At 40.4% G+C, this 21774-nt stretch overlaps 2 protein-coding genes across 3 annotated transcripts; both read left to right on the forward strand.

Moving 5' to 3' along the window:
- Positions 1-1295: 1295 nt before the first annotated feature.
- LOC311500981 (uncharacterized protein) lies at positions 1296-3484 on the forward strand (the record flags this gene model as incomplete). The annotated part of the gene is made up of 9 exons (XM_084562620.1): positions 1296-1320; positions 1465-1532; positions 1628-1675; positions 1841-1905; positions 1994-2031; positions 2403-2482; positions 2568-2630; positions 2798-2848; positions 3138-3484. 9 exons carry the CDS (start codon positions 1296-1298, stop codon positions 3189-3191), a joined length of 492 nt encoding a protein of 163 aa, XP_084418746.1. The 3' UTR covers positions 3192-3484.
- A 1453-nt stretch (positions 3485-4937) lies between these two features.
- recql4 (RecQ helicase-like 4) lies at positions 4938-16533 on the forward strand. 2 transcript variants are annotated; one of them, XM_084563855.1, is made up of 28 exons: positions 4938-5233; positions 5381-5414; positions 5503-5594; positions 6283-6429; positions 6541-6683; positions 6866-7964; positions 8059-8141; positions 8229-8328; positions 8651-8816; positions 8930-9040; positions 9130-9288; positions 9376-9468; positions 9558-9694; positions 9799-9882; positions 10290-10478; positions 10802-10984; positions 11127-11328; positions 11432-11625; positions 12173-12256; positions 12739-12876; positions 12975-13082; positions 13201-13438; positions 13754-13883; positions 14084-14250; positions 14564-14741; positions 15190-15343; positions 15423-15531; positions 16316-16533. In XM_084563855.1, exons 1-28 carry the CDS (start codon positions 5150-5152, stop codon positions 16435-16437), a joined length of 4728 nt encoding a protein of 1575 aa, XP_084419981.1. In that variant the 5' UTR covers positions 4938-5149; the 3' UTR covers positions 16438-16533. The 2 variants fall into 2 exon arrangements, with proteins under 2 accessions (XP_084419981.1, XP_084419982.1); XM_084563856.1 differs by having other exon boundaries at positions 13204-13438.
- The last annotated feature ends 5241 nt before the right edge of the window (positions 16534-21774 follow it).

The raw sequence follows: 21774 nt of genomic DNA on the forward strand, positions 1-21774 counted from the left end.
TTTTGCATAAAAGCCCCACCAAAGACACTATATGCAACATGTAGATTTCTGGTAAGCACACATTTTAGATGAAAACAGCTTAATTAAAAATTAAACAAGCAGTGTGAAATAAAATTCAACAATTACTTCTCTACTCAGCAAAAACGGCAATAAATGCTCAGAATATTCCTTTATGGTTGAAGTTGATGATATGAAATAATCTGTCATCAAAATATATCAAATATATGATCAGAAAGTACGCTGAGATGAAGTGCATGCTTGATAATAAAGGTGAAGGTACATAATAGAATCTATTACATTGTTGATCACAAATTTGTGAAAGAAAAATATACAGTGTGTTTTAAGAATAAAGATGATAATAAATGAAAATAATTAAAATATTATTTTGTTAAGTAAATAGATAGCAGATAAGAGCCAATGTTTCCCCTTGAAATGTAGAGGCAACAAAATAATGGAAGTAGATTAAGTACAAGCCTACGTAGTTGTTTAAATGTACGACTTTTATTGTGACTTTGAACTATAGAGTCCAGGCCTTATTTTGAAAGTTTACCGGAAGTGCCAGGTGCTCTCGTATCCGGTCTCTGCTATCTCTGTGCGCAGGTTAAAAATGTCTAACATCAGTTTTGATAAATCACGCCACGTATCAAAGGTCTGGATCGCTCTGAAGCGCCTTGACAAAAACGGTTCGTAAGTTTCAATGATTTACTTCCAATAAATAATTTGTCACTCAGACGGACGCAGATGCGCGTCCGTTTCCATGGAAACCGGCATATTTAACCCATTGAAAACTAGAAATTGAGGTTATGTGCAAATAATTTATTTTCACTCCACGGTTTATTTAAATCCAAATATTAATCACACAAGAAATTTTTATTCATATTCGCAAAGTGATCCAGTGTTACTAGTAATACTATATTCATCAATGCTCAAAGAGGAAAGCAACAGCTGATTTTGACTAGTGAGTGTATTACACCTGCAGGCCTCAGAGGGAATGAAAACGATTTATTTATAGCAACCTTTAAAATAATTTACATCAGTTTTCTGCATGCAAAAGTTCATAAAATATAGATGGAGGAGTTTTACAATAATCCACCAAGTCTCCAGATCTGTTTTGATGTGTTCACTGTAAAGTATGTGCAGCGGTGGTCAGAATTTTCTTCATTTTAAATGAACACTTACATTTAGAATTGGATCAATTGCACTGAAACTTTTCCGAAATCTGACAATACATTATTCTGCACAGCAAACAGATTTTCACATGCTTTAGTAAAGAACATGAGATTGTTGTTGTCCAGATGCCCTGCAGCACTTTTCCAGAAGGTCAGAGGTCAAATTGTCAAATTATTTTTCTACTTGAACTAAAATTCTGATTTATAAGTCCTTAGTATATGACTGACAAACTATTAATAGATATGTTACAAACGTATTAGAGAGTTGCTGAATCTTGTGTTGAATTCGTTATAGATGAAAGAGTGGTGGCTCTTCGAGAAGTGTCCATTCCTCCCTCGGCTGAGATCACCACGATCATACAGGTATTGATCCTTCCTTCCTTCCATCCATCCATCCATCCATCCATTTATTCATCCATCTAGCTTCATTATTGCTGATAGTATATATTTATTTTCAGATTATCAGCAATGCCTTTGGGTTTAACTCTTCCAATGTTGTCTTCAAGGTACGTCAACTCATTTGCCCTAATGTTTAAAATGCAAGCCAGTCTCTGATTGTTTGAAGGAAGAGCATGTGTCTCTAGGATATTATTATAAAACTGATATAATTAGAGACTAGATAATCTTCTCTTAAATACACCCTGAGCTGGATCACTTTTGTCTGCGTGCAGATAAGGAACCACCGTGGATGCTTGATCCCTCTGAACAGCTCCATCCCTGCTAACAGCAAGCACATGTATGTGGTCATCTGATGTAACTGTCTGTACATCTGTTCAGTGAATTTACTGTATTAAGCAGTCATGTGTTGTTGTTTTTTTCCACAGACCTTACGTGGTGGAGGTAACCAAGATCTTTCAACACGGTAAGAGCACCTTTACCAAAACTGTCAGTGGAATAGTATGTTATACTGTATAAGCAAATTCATGTATTCCCTTTCTTTAGTAAAGCTAAATGAGAGGATACCACCATAAATATGTAATAAATGAAAACCTAATAAGTTATAATTAAACAAAATAATTTCCTCAAAGAAAACCAACCTAAATGTATTTAACCAACATGTTGGTGCAGAGCTTAGGTACTGATTCCCAGACTAAGGTAATTTAACATGCATTCACTAATAGAACTGTAACACGGTAAAATACAATTGTAAAAATGAAACTTTACGGATCGTTTTAGATTAAAATTCTGTTTTCATGACCCACAATGGCTTGTTGGTTGTGTTTTTTTTTACAGTTCATCCCAAACCCAGAACCATTCCCTTGACTGTGATCAATAAGAGCATGAAGACCAGACTGCAGACTATTGACAGAAGGGTAAGACACAGTAACCACATAGTGATCATAAGATGAGTAGAGGTAACAGCGGTATGGCAAATTAATGTTTCTATTTCAATTGTAGATCCAGAGACTGGATGACCTTCTGCCTCAGATCAAACTCAGGCACAATGAGAAACTCACCCAGGTATCACAACTCTCCTCCAGCTGTGAACATAACTTTGTTGAGTGCGCTGATAAATAACAACACAGCCGTGGTTATGAGTCAAAGTGTTGACCTGATTTGAAGGTGTTACAGGTATAATTCATTTTATGATAAACTTTTATGACCAAGGCCTACTTATCTTATCTCAGGAGCTTCAATGTCTCAACCAGAAGTTGAAGTTCCTGCAGAAGAGAATGCAGGTGAGTTATTCTGATCAAAAATTATTATCATACTTCACCACATTGAGCACACCTGGAACTTATTGATTAATAAATCTCTTGTGTTTGGTGTATTATTATTCAATACATGCTGCAATCTTGGTTAAAAATAGACGTAATGAACACTTTTGGTCAACAATTTTTCAGATTTAACTACAACAATGAATATTTTTTACATGTCTTCCAAGTCTCCTCATTGTTTCTGCTGTTATGTTTCTTACCTAAGTTTCATGCTTACACCGTTGGCATCTCCTGCTCTGCTCTGTTGCAGGTCGCAGATTCTCACAGCTGGAAAGGGGTACTAACCAGAGCCCCTCTGTGGTGAACTAACACCCACATTTCCAGCCGACAAATCAGTTTCTGAGACTACAGTGGACGATTTTATCATACCACCGAGAAAGGATTTTGATCTGGATTGACCTAGCTCTGAGCTTGGCTTCTTAGACTGGAATAAGTTTATCAAACCACATCTATTGTCCTTCTGTTCAGACTGGGCAACAGGGCTCTAAAATCATATTTACCTCTGATCTCTAGGCTAATGCTGCTCTGTATTATTACAGTATTCTGCTTCCACATGTAATGAGTAGTAAGCTTGGTATAATTGATGAATAATGTATTTACTTGTTAGCCAATGAGTAGCAAACTCATATGATGAGAACCAAAAGTGACTTTGTATTGTTTGTGCCATAAAAAAAAAAAAAGAAATAAACAAGAAATTAGAGAGTCTTTTATTTTAATGACTGACTATGAAATGCAAATGGCAACCAGCACAGCCTCATGTGATGCAATATTCTGTTTCTAAGTTGATTATTTTGTAACTCAAATGTTTCAAATGGACCTGTGTAGTACTTTGGTTCAATTTAATTCAATTCAATTCAATTTTATTTATATAGCGTCAATAACAATACAAATCGTCTCAAGACGCTTTACAAAAACCCGGCCTGAAACCCCCATAGCAAGCCTGAAGGCAACGGTGGCAAGGAAAAACTCCCTTTTAACAGGAAGAAACCTCGAGCAGAACCCAGCTCATATGGAGGGACCCATCTGCCTAAGGCCAGCCAGGTACAGACAGAAGAAAGAGAGAAGAGAACAGCAAAGAGAGAAGAGAAGAGAACAGCAAGATAAACATACATCTGTCATAGATACACATATTTGACTAAAGCGTACATGTGGAATCTTATGATACAAACTGATGATGTTACATGACAGTTTGAAAATGTAAGAGGAATCATAGGCAAGCTTCAGTTAATGGTTATGAGAAAGACTTTAGCAAATTTGTGGCAATTCTTTTTTAATAGTAGTATTTTACCTTACCTATTGTTCCTGAGGCAGGTTTTCAAAGTTGTGTGTCTTCCATACCCAGTAGGTCACCATCAGACAATCAGTCCTCCTGCTTCCGATGATGTTTCTTGTGTCCTCACTCACACAGAAGTAGAACTTCCCTTTGAACAATTACACATAAATAATTAGGTTAGTATGTTTGCCATTGTCCTCATATCATCAGAGCTGCATCAAAGTAGACTAGCACACTATTAATGCCCTTTTCACTTATACACTTTATATTTAACATTCCAGTGTTTATAGTGAGAAAAATACTCTTCTGAATCATCATCGTGTCTCATAATTCCAGTTTACATAACAATGTAAATAAAAGTAATGCACAGTATACATGGAGGGTAAAATAGAAGTACCAGACATGGTTTGTATCAAATTTAAATTATATTCAATATCAATCTATTCCACATATTGTCCAGTAGGTGGCGGCAATGCACCAAGTAGTAGACGCACCAATAGCATGTACTATAAATTAAACCCACAGTCTATGTAATGAGAATGTAATTTAATTAAAAAACTCAGATTTTAATATACAGTAGACTAGACTTGATATTAACGTGTTCAGTTCAGTTTACTGTTAAACGTTTCAAATAAATGCCATTTTGTTGAGCCAACATATTAACTAATTAGCTGTTAAATTTAAATTGTCACTATTATAAATACTTCTCACTATTTTACGTAAGTCTGTATAAAGAGTGTAAAAGTTTCTTCTTCTAACTGAATTTGAGGGATACACGAACGAACTTGGCAACTTGGCGCTATCGTGCGACCCGCTATAAAGTTCCAAAAGCGACGAAGAAGAAAACAGCCGCCGTCACTTCCGGCGCGGGAAAAATCGTAAACAAAACACAGCGAGACAGTTTGCAATAACGTCGCGTTCATAATGTGAGCTAATTAAAGTCATTTAAATTGTAATCGTTAAGTTATTATAAAGTCATATCTGCTGACATGGACCGCTACAACGAGGTGAAACTTCAGCTGAAAACCTGGGAGCAGGGATTTGTCAAACAGCACCAGAGGAAACCCAACAAGGTGACTTCATATGTTATTACGTAGCTTGCTAGCTAGCAGCAAATAAACAACAGTGACAAGATAGTTTGTGTTTTGTATTCTGTTCACCCACATGTCAGTTTGCCCTTTTCGTTAAAGTTGACTTTCTCAAACCTCTTCGATTTTCAGGAGGACATTGATCAGGCTCCAGAAGACACCAGGAGTGAGTATTAACTATGAAGTGATAGACAGCTAGACTGATGTATTTACAACTGCTGCTTAAATAATCAATTTGTGTATTTACTTTGCAGAGCTGTATAAAGAGTACCGCAGTTTGAAACAAGCCAAAGAGAACAGCAGCAGTGAGGCAGACAGTGGTCATCCTCAAGCTTCAGCTCAGAAGGTACTGATGGATGTTTACTTGTGAATGATGGTTTGTGTATACTGTACATCCAGTAGTGAGTCTAGAGTTAGTTAAGTAACATTACAGAAGTCCAAATGAGTTTATTTCCCCCTCTTGTGTGCTATAAAACGACAGGTAAAACTAAAGAAATGACAGATATCCTGTGTGTTTCAGTGACATTTCACAAGTTGACAAATTATTAAGTATTAATACTTTAACTATTAACTTATCCACGTTTTATTAGCCTCCTTGCTAACATGTTGAGTGGTGGCTGTGTCTCAAGTTATTGTCAAAGAAAGAAAGTATTTAATAATGTGATGCTGGAGGAAGTTGTTTTATTCAAATGTCTCCATAGTTAAGGCTAGACAATCAGCATTCATCTATCAGGATTGCCTGTACCTGTCAGGTGGGGGCCCCTTAGAGAAGACTTATAATGTCATAGAAAAATTAGCACATTGCCTGGGGGTCCCCAGACAAGTTTTGCAGTCACACTTGTGCTGGATTTAAACAACTAATGTCTTATTTTCAGAACTAATTTCTGTCTAATCTCTCTGAATAATAAATTTCAGACACTATTAAGAAGTCCTCTTCAGTTTCTTTCTATTACTTCTCCGATACTCCTTTGATCAACCACCCTTCTTTTATCAGTTCATTCATTTATTTCCTTTTTTTTTCTGGGTTGATCTAGGACTCAGACTGTTGGGGTGCCCACTTAAATCGCAGTGCGTTACCGGTGGCTTCTCCCAGACTGACATCCCAGGACAAGGACAATCTGAAGGCTTCTTCCCAGTATTATGGAATAAAGCTTAAAAGCAACCTGGCTTCACTCAGTAAGGTGAAGAAAGTACATTTGCCTACGTCCTGCCAAGATGACACGACAATCTGATCACGTTAGCAGTCGTTTATTGGTTATATTTATTTTACGATTTTACCTTCGTTATTGTAGGAGAGACCCGTCTCATTGAAGAAATCGTACCTTCCTGGTCGACTACCTCTAAACTCCTTAAAAGATGGACAAGCTACGCCAATAAAAAGCCCCGGTTTCAAGTCCCCAGCCGCTGTCCTTGAATTCAGCCCCTTTTCTCCAAGGTAATTAAAAAGAGGAAAGTACTTTCATCTAAATGGCAATTTTTCAGTGTCATGTACTGAATCTGAATCACACTGATTTTTCAGGCACTATTTTAGATTTTGCATATTTAAGTACCTAATATTGCTTAGTTTTTCCTTCAACTGATTGACTTTGTGACTTTCAATTTTTGTCGTTGCTACAGAAGAACTAAACCATGTCTGGGGTCCTTGTCTGCAAAGACTGTCCAACCAGTGGAGTCTGAAGAGCCGTTTAAACCATTTGAACCTGTCAGACTTTCAAATGATGAACCTGCAGATGCTGCTAGTAGTTGCAACAGCAGCAGTAGTAATGGTGATGTTTTTATTAGTAAAGACAGTCACTCACGGTTTAGTGCATCCACTGTGCCTCCTTCTCCAGTCACAACCCCTGGCCTTTTGTCAAGTTTATCTCCTCCACGCACTATAGGGACTTCAAAAGGAGCTTTTGGAGACAAAAAAGAAAACGATGAAATATTAGAAACTCGAGGTGCTGATTCTGCAGGCGCTGGAACTGCAGTTGACGTTAAGGGGAGCCCACATTTTATTGGAGGTTTCAGAGGAGGAATTGTAGGCAAAGGCTTGGGAGGAAAGCCGTCACCTGCCAGCAGGCTGAATTTTCTTGACAGGAAGTGGCTAGAGAGATGTCAGGTGTTTGGAGAGATGGAAGCTGAGGAGAAGCCAGTATCAGGCAACAAGGAGAAGCCAGTATCAGGTAACCAGGAGATTAGTGTGGAGAAAAGAGGAGAAAGAGAAAATGGTCAAGAAATAGAAGGGAAAATGAAAAAAGTTGAAAGAGCAGAAAAAGAAGAAATGGACGTAGAGAGTGAAAGAAAAGAATCGCTTGACTTTGGGGGAAATGAAATAATCATGAGTGACACAGTAATCACCGATGATACGCCCAAATCTGCTCAACAACTCACTGGAAAAGGCAAAGGAGGAAGGGTAGGAAAAGAGAAAAGGAAGAAAGGTGAGGAAGTCGAAAAGAGGACTGATGCAACACAAGAAAACGACAGCAAGGTCAGTCCCAAATCCAAAGGTACAAAGAAGAGCAGGAGGAAGAGGCAGAGAGAGGGAGATGATGTGGCGGACGATGCTGCAGAAGAAGGAGGGGTGAAAAAGAAGCGGAGGAACGCTAAAAAGAAAGAGGAGAGCTCTGAAGTTAACCCCAGCCCTGCTAATGGAGGGAAGAAAAAGAGAAGCAAGAAAAAAGGAGGAGAAGATGGAGAGGGCGAAGAGGAGAAAGAAGCCAGTGCACCAAAAAAAGTAAGGAAATTAATTAATATCATAATATGTGTTTTTTTTTTTGTGCCAGTGCTTTTAAGTGATGATTATCTGATATTGTATTATTTACGTCAAGGTGCCCCAAGAGAACTTGTTCGGAGATCTAGATGGAGAATTTGTACCTAACAAAATGTATCGCACCCAGTCGGCCAGAGCCAGGTAAGACCAAATACGTCCTTGAGTTGTTAAATGGCATTGAAAGAAAACTTCGTTTGTACCCTGAGTGATGTTTTCTAATTTTTGCAGAGTAATGAAAGGTGCAGAGGGTAACTTTGTGAAGATAAATCTGAAAAAGAAATCTCACGTCAAAGGATACGCTTTAAGAGGGATGGCTCTACGCAAACAGGTACTTTATTTCTAATTGGTGTTTGTCAGTGTGTGCATGCACGATTAGTCCAACACAATGATGGCTTTTAGAAGTTGTTATTTTATCCAGCCTCTTGCCAGCTTGCTTATAGTGTGCTCCTGTGGGCGAAAGTGGTAGAAAGAGTTATTATAAAATTGTAAAATATTCAAAATCTCACAAAAGCTGTTGGAGTAAAAGGGACGTCTTTGAATATCTTTATTCCTGAGATGTTATACAAGCATCCCGTAACAAAAATGCCTTGCTTTTGTTTTTCTTGTGCTTCCTCTGTGCCATAAATGTCTCGTGTGTGTGTGTGTTACAGATGTACATGCAGAAGTTCCAGCTGAAAGGAGAGCGCTTTGGAGGAGGTGGAGGATTTTTTGGCAGAGGAAGGAGGGGAGGATTCAGAGGGGGCCTCAGCCGGCAGGGCGACACCTGCTACAAGTGTGGAGGCACCGGACACTGGGCTATTGACTGCAAGGGACCAGGTGACGCGGCAACACGCGCACAAACGTATTTGCTTCATTCGAGTTCCGGCCTCGCCGGCACAAAAACGGTTTCAAATGCGTTGAGTCGTTTCGTTCTGATCTCTGTTGTGTAGCTCCTCCGCCTCCTGCTCCTGAGGACACGCCCGTCGAAGAGGAGCCTTTCGAGCTGCCCACCCTGGAGGATGTTGCTAGGGCGACGGGAACGCTGCAACCTCAGACACTAGGTACACCTATTGAGCTGTCCACCTGTCTTATACACTTTCAACTACTTGTTGTTGCTTTGTTTTATGTGTTTTAATCCTGGCGTGTCCAGCGGCTTCTCCCAGTATCAGAGAAGAGCAGGAAAAGGAGGTGGACAGCAGCCAGAAAGATGAGGTGCTGCTGAATGTCATCCGTCCCGACTACGAACGTCCTCCTCCTCCGCCACCCATGGAGCCACTTTATCATCTTAGTGACGATGGGAAGGTCCAGGGTAAATGCTGCAAACTGACTCTTTGTCCTGAAATCTGTAAACAGAAGTAGACTAGAAACTGAGTTAATGTTTTTTGTGTGTGTTCAGAAACACCTGGTGAAGTCCATGCAGCTCTGAAAAACCTTGGCTATCAGTCATTTAGACCTGGACAGGAGGAAGCCATCATGAGGATCCTCTCAGGTTTGTAGAGTAAACACACATAAGCTCATTCGCCTGCGCACATCTGCCAATCTGCAATGTGTGAAAAACATATTTGTCTCTATCTTTAGGTCTCTCCACTCTTGTTGTGTTGTCGACTGGGATGGGCAAATCGTTGTGCTATCAGCTCCCAGCTTACCTGTACGCTCAGCGGTCCAAATGCATCACTTTGGTCATTTCCCCTCTAGTTTCTCTAATGGATGACCAGGTAGACACTGTGATTCTAGTGACTGTTGGTGGACAAAGAGCAAATATACTTTCTCAGATGATGCAGTTGACGCATTATTTTGTGAATGTCTCGTGTGTGTGTAGCTGTCTGGCCTGCCAGCCACTCTGAAAGCTGCCTGCATCCACTCCAACATGACGATGAAACAGAGAGAAGCAGCCATAGAAAAGGTAACTACGTTTTATCATCTTGTTAGTAGAATTATTACAATCTGTGCATCTTCGATCGGTTGCAGTCATTCAGTCACAATAAGCTTTGGTGTCCCAGCAGTCCTTTTTGATGTAAACAAATTTCAGATGTGAGAAAATAATTGGTGTGGGCAGGTTTAAGCAAAGAAAAGAAGTTGTATCAGTACATCCCAACACCAAATTTTAAATCCAGAATAAAAGCTCATCCCTGCAGGTTTGATATTCTCTGCCTATCTTGCTTATGGATTTATGGATGCCTCCGTCGAGTATCTCTACAGCTAGTCTAAGAACCTTCAGATGTGTGAAAATGTACATACAATTACTTCAAAGTACAGTAAAGCACTTATATTCAGCCCAGACCATTTGCTCTCCTCCCTCTCTCTCCTCAGGTGAAGTCAGGCCAGGTGTGTTTGCTGCTGCTCTCTCCAGAGGCCCTGGTTGGAGGAGGAGGTTCGGGTTCAGGGTGTCTGCCCTCTGCTCAGGAGCTTCCTCCTGTGGCCTTTGCATGCATAGACGAAGCCCACTGTGTCTCGGAGTGGTCACACAACTTCAGACCCTGCTACCTAAGACTCTGCAAGGTGGGAAAATGACAGTGTATAGGCCCGTCTGTGTTTGACTTGTCAATTTGAGCATTACAGAAGTGCCAAACCAACAATTAACATTAATATAGTTTGGAAAGAAATACAAAAAATAGTCTAAAGTACAAACTAAACTGCAGTAATGGATTTCAGTGATGGTTTCCATGAGTAAACTTTGGTTCCAAAGATGAGTTTGAAGGTTTTCCTGAGCATTGATGTTTTTCTTGATTATAGCGTTACAAGTGTCACTGTTTTCAGCAGAGAAAATACACAGTCTCGCAAGTTTCACAGAAAAGCATTTCATACCATCTTTGTTTTATCAGGTGCTACGTGAGCGCCTGGGAGTCCAGTGCCTGCTAGGACTCACGGCTACAGCCACGCTGTCCACTGCTCTGGACATCGCCCATCATCTGAACATCCACGACGAAGACGGCATCGCTGTCAGATCTGCAGCGGTGCCTCCAAACCTGAATCTGTCCGTGTCCATGGATCGAGAGAAGGATCAGGTCCGTGATTAACACACAATGCAGACCAGAAATCGTATTATTTGTCCTTGTTTAAGAGTCTTTCCCTTACTTTAACTTAGTGGTGTTTACAGTTGTCTTACTTTCCCTCTGTGTCTCTCCTGTCCCGTCTTCATATTTTAAGGCTTTAGTCTCCTTGCTGAAAGGTGATCGTTTTGGTTGTCTGGACTCCATTATTGTCTACTGCACCAGAAGAGAGGAGACGGCCCGCGTGGCAGCATTGCTCAGGACCTGTCTGCAGGGCGTGCTGTTGAAAGAAAACAAGCACATCAGCGGCAACAGCCAGGCACAAAACAACCCTGCAGGACAGAGGAAGAAAGAACTGGGTTAGTGTGGGGACACTTCGGCTTTTTGATTCACTTTTTAGATGACACTGAGATTTTTTTTGCCTGCAGTCGTTCACAAAATTGTGTCTTTCTACATATTCAGCTCGGAAGAAGATTCGCAAACCGCTGAAATGGCAGGCCGAGTCTTATCACGCTGGCCTGTCGGGGTCGGAGCGTCGACGCGTCCAGAACAACTTCATGTGCGGGGAGCTCAGAATCGTGGTGGCCACTGTGGCCTTCGGCATGGGCCTGGATAAATCTGACGTCCGGGGTATCATCCACTACAACATGCCCAAGGTGGGCAGTGGTCAGCTTTTTCATACGAAGTGTCTCTTCATACTGAACTTAAACGCACAATGAAATATTTTGTCTTTGTATATTAATCACCTGACTCATCTGCCTGTGCTCTAAATTATGAATTTACTTAACATATTAAACTGGAGCCCTATTAAAACAACTATTTCTACCTGTAAATATGGAAATAAACAGATCATATGATCTTTAACATGATTTACATTCATATGACAAAATATTAGGTACATTAGTGAAACAAAAGACATTCTAATGTGACACTGACTCTACATACAGGTTGTAATGTTCAGTTCATGTTGAAACAGCCTCCAAAAGGAAAATCAACAACTCTCTTAGTTATTTGAAACAAATTCTGAATACCATAGCCTTCATGAAGCTACGATTTAGTGCAGCACCTCTTTAGTTTTCGCTAGTGTACCTAATGAACTGACAACTGAATATGTATGTCCTTGGTCACTTACTTTCTCTGTCTGTTTTCTCCTTTTCACTGTGTTATGAGAACTCTTTTATGTTTTTATTTTATTTTTTTCAGAGCTTTGAGAGCTATGTTCAGGAAATTGGGAGGGCAGGGAGAGATGGAGAACCGGCTCACTGTCACCTCTTTCTGGACCCAGAGGTGAGACCTAAGCTACGCCGTTACAAACATTGCGTGCTTGCAACGGCGCTAATATGCTAGCTGGCTGTGTTGAGATTCTCTGCGTAATTCCATAATCTATGCCGTTTGTAGCTGAGCGGCTCATGTTGAAATTAAAGCTAGTACATTTTGAACAACAGCTACTTATACTACCCTACAACACAGGAGAAATCTGAGTAGGTGGTGAATGTGAATGAGGAAATGCATTTTGGATCAATCACGGTTGTTGTAGTCTGGGGTTCCTGTGACGTGTAGTTATATTTCTGGATATAGGATAAGCTACGGTGTACGGTACAAAGCTACAGTTCAGATGCAACTCAGAAGCATAAATCTACCTTTAAATTGTCCATTTAGGAAGCCAGAAAAGTGACCTTTAAGCATTTTGTTTCAGAGCTGCAGTCGGTCTGCTGGTGTTTGTATTGGTACAGTTATACTCATATTGTATGTTCCGTGTTTGTTTGTAGGGCTGCGACCTCCACGAGCTCCGTCGCCATATCTATGCAGACACCGTGGACTACTACACGGTAAAGAGACTGGTCCAGAAAGTCTTCCCAGCATGCAAGTGTAAACAGATACACCAGAAACAACAGGAGCTCATCAAGGTAACTCCTGCTTCATCCAGATGCCGTGGTTGGTGGAGGAGGTTCAGGCTCATTGTGCTCAAACTAAACCTTGTATTTGTGTCTGTGTGTGTGTGTAGGATGTTGAAGACTCAGAGCTGTTGGATGTGATGGATGTCTACGATCAAGACCCTGCTTCTCAGCAAGAAGGTGTACTTACAGACAAATCAGAAGCTGCTGCTGCACAGGTAAATGGAAGAAAAGATATTGAAGCAAATTAGAACATAAACAAAATGTTTATAAGTAGTATGCGGTTAACATTTTTTTGACAAATGTATGTGACAAGACTTTGTTTTTTACTCCAAGGAGATGTCAGATTCAGCTGAGCTACCAATACAAGAAGACATGGATGAAGGAAAGAAAAAGGAAAAGGAAGAGGAGAAGGAGAAGGCAGAAGACCAGACGGTTAAAGACAAGGGAGCTGATTGGCAGAGGGACCAGGAAGTGGAGAACAGTGATTGGCCCAAAGAGCGAGTGTGTCACACGCACGAGAGAGCGATCCCCATCCAACAGACCGTGGAGGCTCTGGACATCACAGAGGAAGGTGAGTGGAAACGACAATAAATGTGTAGCATATTACATGTAACATAGATCTTTAAATCATTTTGACAAAGCAAGACAAATTGTATCTAGAGATATCAGTCCAGTCAGGTTTGTGACGAGGAAACGTACTGTAGCTTTACAGTAAATTCAAGTTAAAGGAGAAACACAACACAAGCGAGAAGTAAACGCAGAGTTTGAGTGAATCTCAGAAAGTGGAGACACAATAAAAACCAGCAAACAAGTTGCAGGCAGTTCAACTTTACAAATGTCAAAGCCTGTTATATCTGTATCTTGTTTTTTTTTTTTTTTTTTCTAGGTGTGGAAACACTGCTCTGCTATCTGGAGCTGCATCCCCAGCGCTTTGTGGAGCTTCTCCACCCGACCATGTCTGTGTGTAAAGTCAGCTGCTATGATGGACCAAGACAGCTCCGGAAAATCACTAAAATGTAGGAAATGTTTGTTTCTGTCCGAGATAATGGAGGAGAGGGAGGGAGAGGGGATCTTAGTAGTAAAAACAGAGCAATGTTCTTTGTCATTTGAGACGTGTAAAACCATTTCTGGTTTGTTATGAGACAATGCAGTTAATTGGGACTATTGAACTGCTGTTTCTTTAATTAATTAATTATTTATTTTTTAATACCTACAGTTGTCCTCCGATTGCTGTGGTGTTGGCCAGGAGGCGGATGGCCGGTGAGCGGGTGGAGACGTGTGATCAGGTGGAGTTTGATGTTGTCGAGGTGGCGGACACTATGGGATGGCAGCTTCCTCTCGTGAAGAGAGGACTCAGACAGCTGCAGTGGAGCACTGAGAGAGGTTTGTTTGTGAACTATGGAGTTTTATTTTTACTTTTACCATTGGCTTTAAATATCTTTTATCTCAGGTGGTAGATTTATCACAACAACATTAAAAACCGCCATTTTACAGTTGTATGTGCATACAAATGACAAAGAGGAAATTTCAGTTACTAATCAAAGCTATTTCTCCTCTAAACTTCATCTTAAAGTCTGATAAATGCTGGGTCCTGGTGGGTTTTAGACACTGAACAATCCTCATTTTAGATTCAGCTGACGGCCTTTATTTGCTGTCAGACTACCGAAGCAGTTAGCCGTGATTATTTGTGTTCCAGCCGGCGGACGTAGCGGCATTCTCGTTGAATTCTCCTCCCCGTCTTTCTACTTCCGTTCCTTCGGCGACCTGAGCGACGAGGAGATGGACAGAGTTTGTCAGTTCCTTCATAATCGTGTGCAGGACCAAGAGAGGACACAGCTTTACCAGCTGACATCCTCTTTTAAAGCCTTCAAGAGGTACAGTCCATCCTCCAGTCAAATATATATCACACAGTTAATCTCCGATTCCTGTTTTGGATTGTTTAAAGATAGATTGTGGGAGCTAACTCAGGCAGTGTTTTACTTTTTAGGGTTTTGCCTTTTCTAATTTTTATTATCTTGATAGATCTGGCAAACACCACACAGGTCTTGGACTCATCACGTCACAATTTGTTCAAGTTGAAACAGTTTGACGCTTCAGTTATTCACCCATCACCTTTAATTAAATGTAGATTTGAGTTCATAATCATTGTGTATGTACAGTATGTTCTGTTATAGTGAAGGGTTTTTAAATTTTTAGTTGGTTGAACAGTTTGTTGTAAAATTTAAATTTGAATTATTATTCAATATGTATCCTCTTTCTCTCTGCACGCTTGTCATCAGTCTGTACCAATGTGTTTCACTTTGTGCGTACATTGTGTTCCAGTGTTGCCTTCCATAGCGTGTCGTCCTGCGTGGACGACTTGGACGAGAGTCGCAGTTTGCAGCTGAAAAACCTCCTCTCCGAGTACTTTGACAAGAGGCGAGACAGAGACCACACGCTCAAACCCGTGGACCTGGACGAGCTGGACAAATATAAGGTGAAAACTAAACATGTTCAGTAGTTGAACTGACGTCTGTGAACGTTTGGCTTACATTCTGTATGTGTGCGCGCGATAGATCCTGGACTGGGAGAACCAGATCAGAGCCGACATCAGAAGTTTTCTTGCCAACCGAAGCGATGAGAGGTTTTCTGGAAGAGCCGTTGCTCGAATCTTGCACGGCATAGGTGAGGACAGACGCATCTGAGCATGCTCAGTGTAATGTACGTGCACAGAGAAAATATATTGTGATCTAATGCAATCACTAGGTGTAAATAGTATTTTGCCTTCTGCCTTTTCTAATTAGTTTGTGTTTAACTTTACGTACGTACGGTCTCAGCTGCAGTCTGCAGATTTTGTTCTTTCAAGCAGCATGTAGACCTCATGATGTAGCTGTAAAACTCTGTTGAAACCATTCTACCTTCACTTTTTAATCTTAATGGCTTTAGTTTGCTTGTGTAGAACTTGAACTGCAAAGTCAGACAGTCTGATTCAGCGACACCAAATAAAAGGACTGAACCTTTACACCTCTAGAGGTCGTTAGAGATCCAAGTTAGGAAACCTGAGCTTGTCAGCGTTTAGTTTTACCGAGGTGGGAATCTAATTGAAGGGACATTGATAATCTAATCCCTATATAAGTATAAATTATCTATAACACATCATCAAACAGTCTCATAATTGTGTATTGAAATCCCTAAATACATTCTGTATGTTTGTGTTTGTTTTGAAAGATATGTTAGGTGAAGCAGGGCCGCGCAAATCTCTTCAGATCTGCCTTGATGTTAACTGTGAATAATGATAGGATAAGGATTTCTTAAAGTTGTGTCAGATGTAGCTTCCACATGAGCTGACCGTTATATCTATTTTAGATTTATACAATGTGTTGATGTCCTGTCAAACGATCTCTGCGTTTTTAGTGCTTTTATCGTCAATCGAAGAGTCGCATAAACTAAACCTGAATCTGTGTTTCAGGCAGTCCCTGTTATCCGGCTCAAACTTACGGCAGAGACCGACGTTACTGGAGGAAGTACATCCAGTTTGACTTCAACCAGCTCATCAGACTGGCCACGCAGGAGATCATCCGCTTCAAGTGACCCATCCAGCATGCACTCATTTTGCTAGAAAGAATATATATATATATATATATTTTTTATGTTGAATTATTCAGATTGACATGTTTAATTCAGTGTATTTACTTTGTTGATGGTGATTAAATAAAAAGTTTCTATTTTTCTATCTATGTGTTTCAGTGACATTTCTGTAAATATCTCATTCGAGAGCCAGACAACAAGGAGCTATTCATGTTGCCCTCTGGTATTTTGTTTGTTCAGTTTAGTTGAATAACGTGCTGAAAAAAAAAAAATCCCTGACCCCTAAGTGAACTGATATGAGGAAGTTAAACATAGGGGAGTTAAAACAAAGGTGGATTTCTGTCTGTGATCCCGCCGTATCACTGTTGACCCAAGTCTCAATTGATAGGAATACAAATATTGACTCGTATCTGCCGGTATTTGTTTTTGTTTTGTTTGGAAGAGAAATGGCAAAATAATGAGTGAGTCTCTTTCTGGGGCTGTGCATTTAGTTTGTTTCTCGGTTTCTGTCGTCTCTGTTAAGTATTAACTTCAGCAGACGCACGTGAAACTTTATGAACTGTAAAAATTTGGAACAACTTGCAAATCACGGAAGTTGAACTGATCTCTTATATTCTGCAACTGCTGCCAGTAAGGAAAGGCTCAAGTTTATTTTCTGAGTTGAAGAAATGTTGTGTTGGTCATTTTATTTCGGTGTAAAGACTTAGACTTACAGGCCTCATGCCAATCTGATCCCCTTGATCCATATTCGCCAAATAGACGTGACGAAAGTCTCGATCGCCACTCAGCGCTCAAGACAAAGTATGAAAATAAGGAAGTAAATAAGAGCGTTTCCCAGAATCCTTTTCTTTAAGGGCACATAAATGTTTTTTTTCTCTCAAGAAAACAACCTCAGCTAAGAAGTGGAACATGCAAATCCTGCGTGTTCTCTCTTCATACGGTTTCTGCTTTGGACTCTGGCTTTTTACATATCTGCTTTGACTCTGACGACATGTCATAAAATGATCATATAGCGCATATACTGTGGAGTCTTTTGCTGACTGAAATGCACTTCTCAGCTGTGTGGGGATTCCCCCTGGCTGAGAGGTGATGTAAAATCCTAAACTAACTGTTTTATTTGTTAACACTGATGAACTGGCAATTTCAAGTCGTGTTCTTTGGCCTTTTGTGCCGTTACTGGATAGTTTGTCAATAGAGAGAGAGACGGGGTGACATGCAGCAAAGGGTGGAGGCTGAAGTCATACTGGCGCTGCTGCGGTGAGGACTATAGCCTCAGTTTATGGGGCTATACAGGCTTGTAATCGAAGCAATCGTGCTGCAGTAATACAGATGACACTATTTGGGATGTCCTGATCAGTATACAGATACAGATATAGAGATACAGATATAGATACAGAAGATGCTCAGATTGGACTGAGCATCTTCTGTATTTGTTCATTTAGTGTTTTTTATGGCAAAATTAAGCTACACACCAGCTATTTGTAAAGATATTTAAGTTTGTTAACTGGTTATTATTTTGTTAAAACCATCTTAAAATGTCTTTAAATGAATCTCTTTAACGATCAGGCAGCTATTAACTGTGTCTACATTTGATCGACCTGATTTCATTTTATTGTCTTTGATACAGCTGCACAGTGCACGTGTGATCTAGGGGAATAAAAGTAAGATAAGAAAAGCCTTTATGAATCGCCAGAAGAGCAAATTTTGTCTATTCATTACACATGCAATAAAAAAAAAGATATATAAAAATAAAAGGATCAGGACTTGGTTTGGCCCGTACCCAGGACATCCCTAGACATCATAACACATCATGAGTGGTGCAGATATGGTAGCCCTGATAAGGTTAAGAACTGGCCTCAGATAGCGCATTTACTAAACTTAGCTTCCGGGTAATAACACACATACCTCTGCGGGTGAAACAAGGGCAAACAAACCATCACCAGTTCAATCTTTTCCAAGGAAGGTTGGGTGAAGGTAAATGAAAATGATTGATCGCAGTCAGCAGCCACTCCTTGGGAATGTTTTTTCTTGAGCAAGTCTGTTGCTTTGACGGCTGCAGAAATGGTTTGTGAACACAGGGACTATATTTAACATATACTTAACCCAAATCTTTTTTTCTTCTTTTCATAATAATAGAAACTAACCTCCACTCATTACATGTGACCAAAGGTTGCACATCTATTAGTTTCTGTCCCTGATTAATTTGAAAAACTGTCAGAGGTCGCACGACGTGAAACTATCCAGAAACAGTGAAAATCTATTTGTGTTGCAGCAACTACGACACCACATTCTCATTACAGTTTGCAGGATCTCGCAAGACAAGTGGCAAACAAATGCAGCAGAGGGCGTGATTTATTTCACAGCCTGTGAGCCACGGAAAGGCTGGCAGGTTGTATGGGCGGCTGGTAATCATTACAGAGGGAGCGCTCGTCATTGTTCAGTGAATGCTGGTGTTCATTAGGACACCAGGCTGCCGATAATAACTAAACCATTATTTGTTGCCACGGCGACTATCAAACGCATAGTGCGCTGTTAATAAAGCAGTTGCATAAGACAGCACAGAGCTACATCACCACTGAACCCGCCCTGATAAATTCAAATGGAACACGATATTTAACCATAAACTGGGCAATTGAGCGTAAAACACAAAAATACACTCACTTGTCAGCTCATTAGGTACGAATGGAAACAATCACATTCTGATATAACAGTCCTGCACTAAGTCTCAGCTTTGTGAGGGTTAGGGTTTTTGTCAGAATTTGTTTAATTTGATTCAAGGAGTGTCATTGTTATGGGGTGGGGGTGTCTGGTCTGGTCTAGGTGGGTGGTACATGTCTAAGTAACATCCACATGAATGCCAGGTCCAAAAGTTTCCCAGCAGAACACTGAACTGTCACAAGATGGTCAATGTTATTCAGTTCTCCTGGTCATAATGTTGTGGCTGATTGGTGTATTAGAATGCATTCATTTTCACCACTGTACCTAATGTTTTGGCAAGTGACTATATAATCGTTTGAGCTAGTCTGAAATAATTTGCACATCTATACTGAAAGTCAAAGAATATATTTAAATGTTTACAGTGGCGAGGTGGTTAGCACTGATGCCTCACAGCAAGAAGGTCCCGGCTTCGAATCCATGGGCCGACTGGGCCTTTCTGTGTGGAGCTTGCATGTTCTCCCTGTGTCTGAGTGGGTCCAGGTTGTACCCCGCCTTTCGCCCGATGACAGCTGGGATAGGCTCCAGCAGACCCCGCGACCCTTCACAGGAACAAGTGGTTACTGAAGATGAATGAAGAAGATGAATGTTTACAGACAGAGATCTGTCTTGAAGTTAACTAAATAATGATATGATAACGATACAGATTCTATAATAAATATAGTTTTTGGTCATAGTTGTGTGACGTGGCATCTCCTCACTTTCCCTGGGACTACTTCCAGATGACAATATTTCTGAGAGAGGGTCCTGATATTTCAGTCAGGTCACCAACAACAGCACGCAATGCCTTACTAAATGTGGGTTATGGCAGATACACTAATGACAGTCATATGCTGTTAACGTGCTCAGTTCTTCTCTCAACAACCTGTTGCACGTCTGACCTCTAAACCACTCACAGACTTTCCTGAAAGTCCATGACTCATTGTCTCAACTTAATAACAGCTCTTTCACTTAGTTACAGTGTAATCCTCTGTGGCCTGTTTTTCCCTCTCCTCGTTTTCTGTCTATCAACCCCACTGTAAAAGTTGTATTATGCAGTATAATGTACGAGCAGCTCAAAGGTCCAGTTTTAGAGGTAATTGAGTTCAAGTGTTTTATTTTTATGGCTCAAGGAGTTAAAGGATCTGCAGGGGATTGGGTAACCTCTTAAAAGTTACAGTGGAAAATCATGCATTTTGGAAAAAAAAATCATTGCGTTTGAAGAGATGACTTTAATGGAAGCTGGTTTTACTCTGTCAGCAGCTACAGCACGCGGTTCAGCTCCTGTAAAAGTGTATTTACAGCATATACTTAAAGTCAGATGCTGGTCCTCCTTATGTATTCTTGCATACAAGCTTATACACTGATCAGCCACAACATTAAAACCAGGAGAAGTAAATAACACTGACCACCTTGTGACAATTCAGTGTTCTGCTGGGAAACCTTTGGACCTGGCATTCATGTGGATATTACTTAGAGATGTACCACCCACCTAGACTAGACCATGACACTCCTTGATGGCAGCAGCCATCCCCAGCAGGATGCAGCCCGCCACAGGCACACACACAAATGATAAAGGAACAACTAAAAAAAAAAAAAACATTAAGAACAGCACAAGGTGTTGACCTGGCCTCCAAATTCACTAGATCCCAAACTGATCAAGTATCTGTGGGATGATCCACAGAGGCCCCTCCCCTCAACCCATAGGACCCAAAGGCCCCCCACTAACAACAGGCACAAGGGATACCTACACAATATTAAGATGGCGGTCATGATGTTATGCCTGATCTGTGTGCATAGTGATAAACATCTCCGTGCCTCTGTCTGCGCTGAGTTGTCAGTCGACTTTGTCCCTAATGAAGATGTTCTCATAATCTGTAAATTGAGGAGATTAGATGAGAATGATAGAGAACAGGTTCCTTTGCAGCTTCAGCTTGATTCATACAAATATTACAATGTTAGCAGATCTGACTTCACCACAGTGAAGACACTAATCTGAAGGCCACATGAAGCATCTGCTGACCCCACTCTGTCGTTTTACGTGGCCTCCCACTTCGTGGCTGAGTTGTTGTCGTTCCCAGTCGCTTCCACTTTGTTTTAATACCACTGACAGTTGACTGTGGAATATTTTATAGTGAGGACATTTAACAACTGGACTAATTTAGATCTTTTTTGGTCTAATATATATTTGTCTACCATGTGCTAAGAGGAAACCAACATAAATAGGGCTACATATTGAATTTTGAAAGATTTTAATTTATTGAACGAGACAAAAATACAAAATATTTACCACATCATATACACTAGCATACATTTACTTTACATTTACTCCATTAAAGTCATCATTTACAGTTACTAAATCTGTGCAATACCAGGGCAGCCAACACGTCCACGATATGTCGTCATTTTGTCGAAGCAGAAAGGAAAGAAAAAAAAATATATGAACTGAGCAAACCTTAACCTTTTAATTGTTCATTTTGGGTTACTGTGGACTTTAACAGCACAGCATACATTTTAATTTGACTATTTCAGTCACTGTTCATATAACTTGTATAATCCTGTACAAAGTCAGCTGAGCGTCATTGTGTCATCTGCAACAAAACATGATCAAATATAGAGACAACTCAAAAAAGGAAATGCTTGATT

Source organism: Chelon labrosus, assembly GCF_963514085.1.
Source record: "Chelon labrosus genome assembly, chromosome: 16".
Lineage (NCBI taxonomy): Eukaryota > Metazoa > Chordata > Actinopteri > Mugiliformes > Mugilidae > Chelon > Chelon labrosus.

Bases quoted from the DNA above. Each gene is read 5' to 3' on its own strand.
- recql4 (XM_084563855.1), top strand. From the start codon at position 5,150: ATGGACCGCTACAACGAGGTGAAACTTCAGCTGAAAACCTGGGAGCAG. The intron at 6,684-6,865 runs GTAATTAAAAAG...TCGTTGCTACAG, and splicing joins TTCAGCCCCTTTTCTCCAAG to AAGAACTAAACCATGTCTGG. The intron at 15,344-15,422 runs GTGAAAACTAAA...TGCGCGCGATAG, and splicing joins ACGAGCTGGACAAATATAAG to ATCCTGGACTGGGAGAACCA.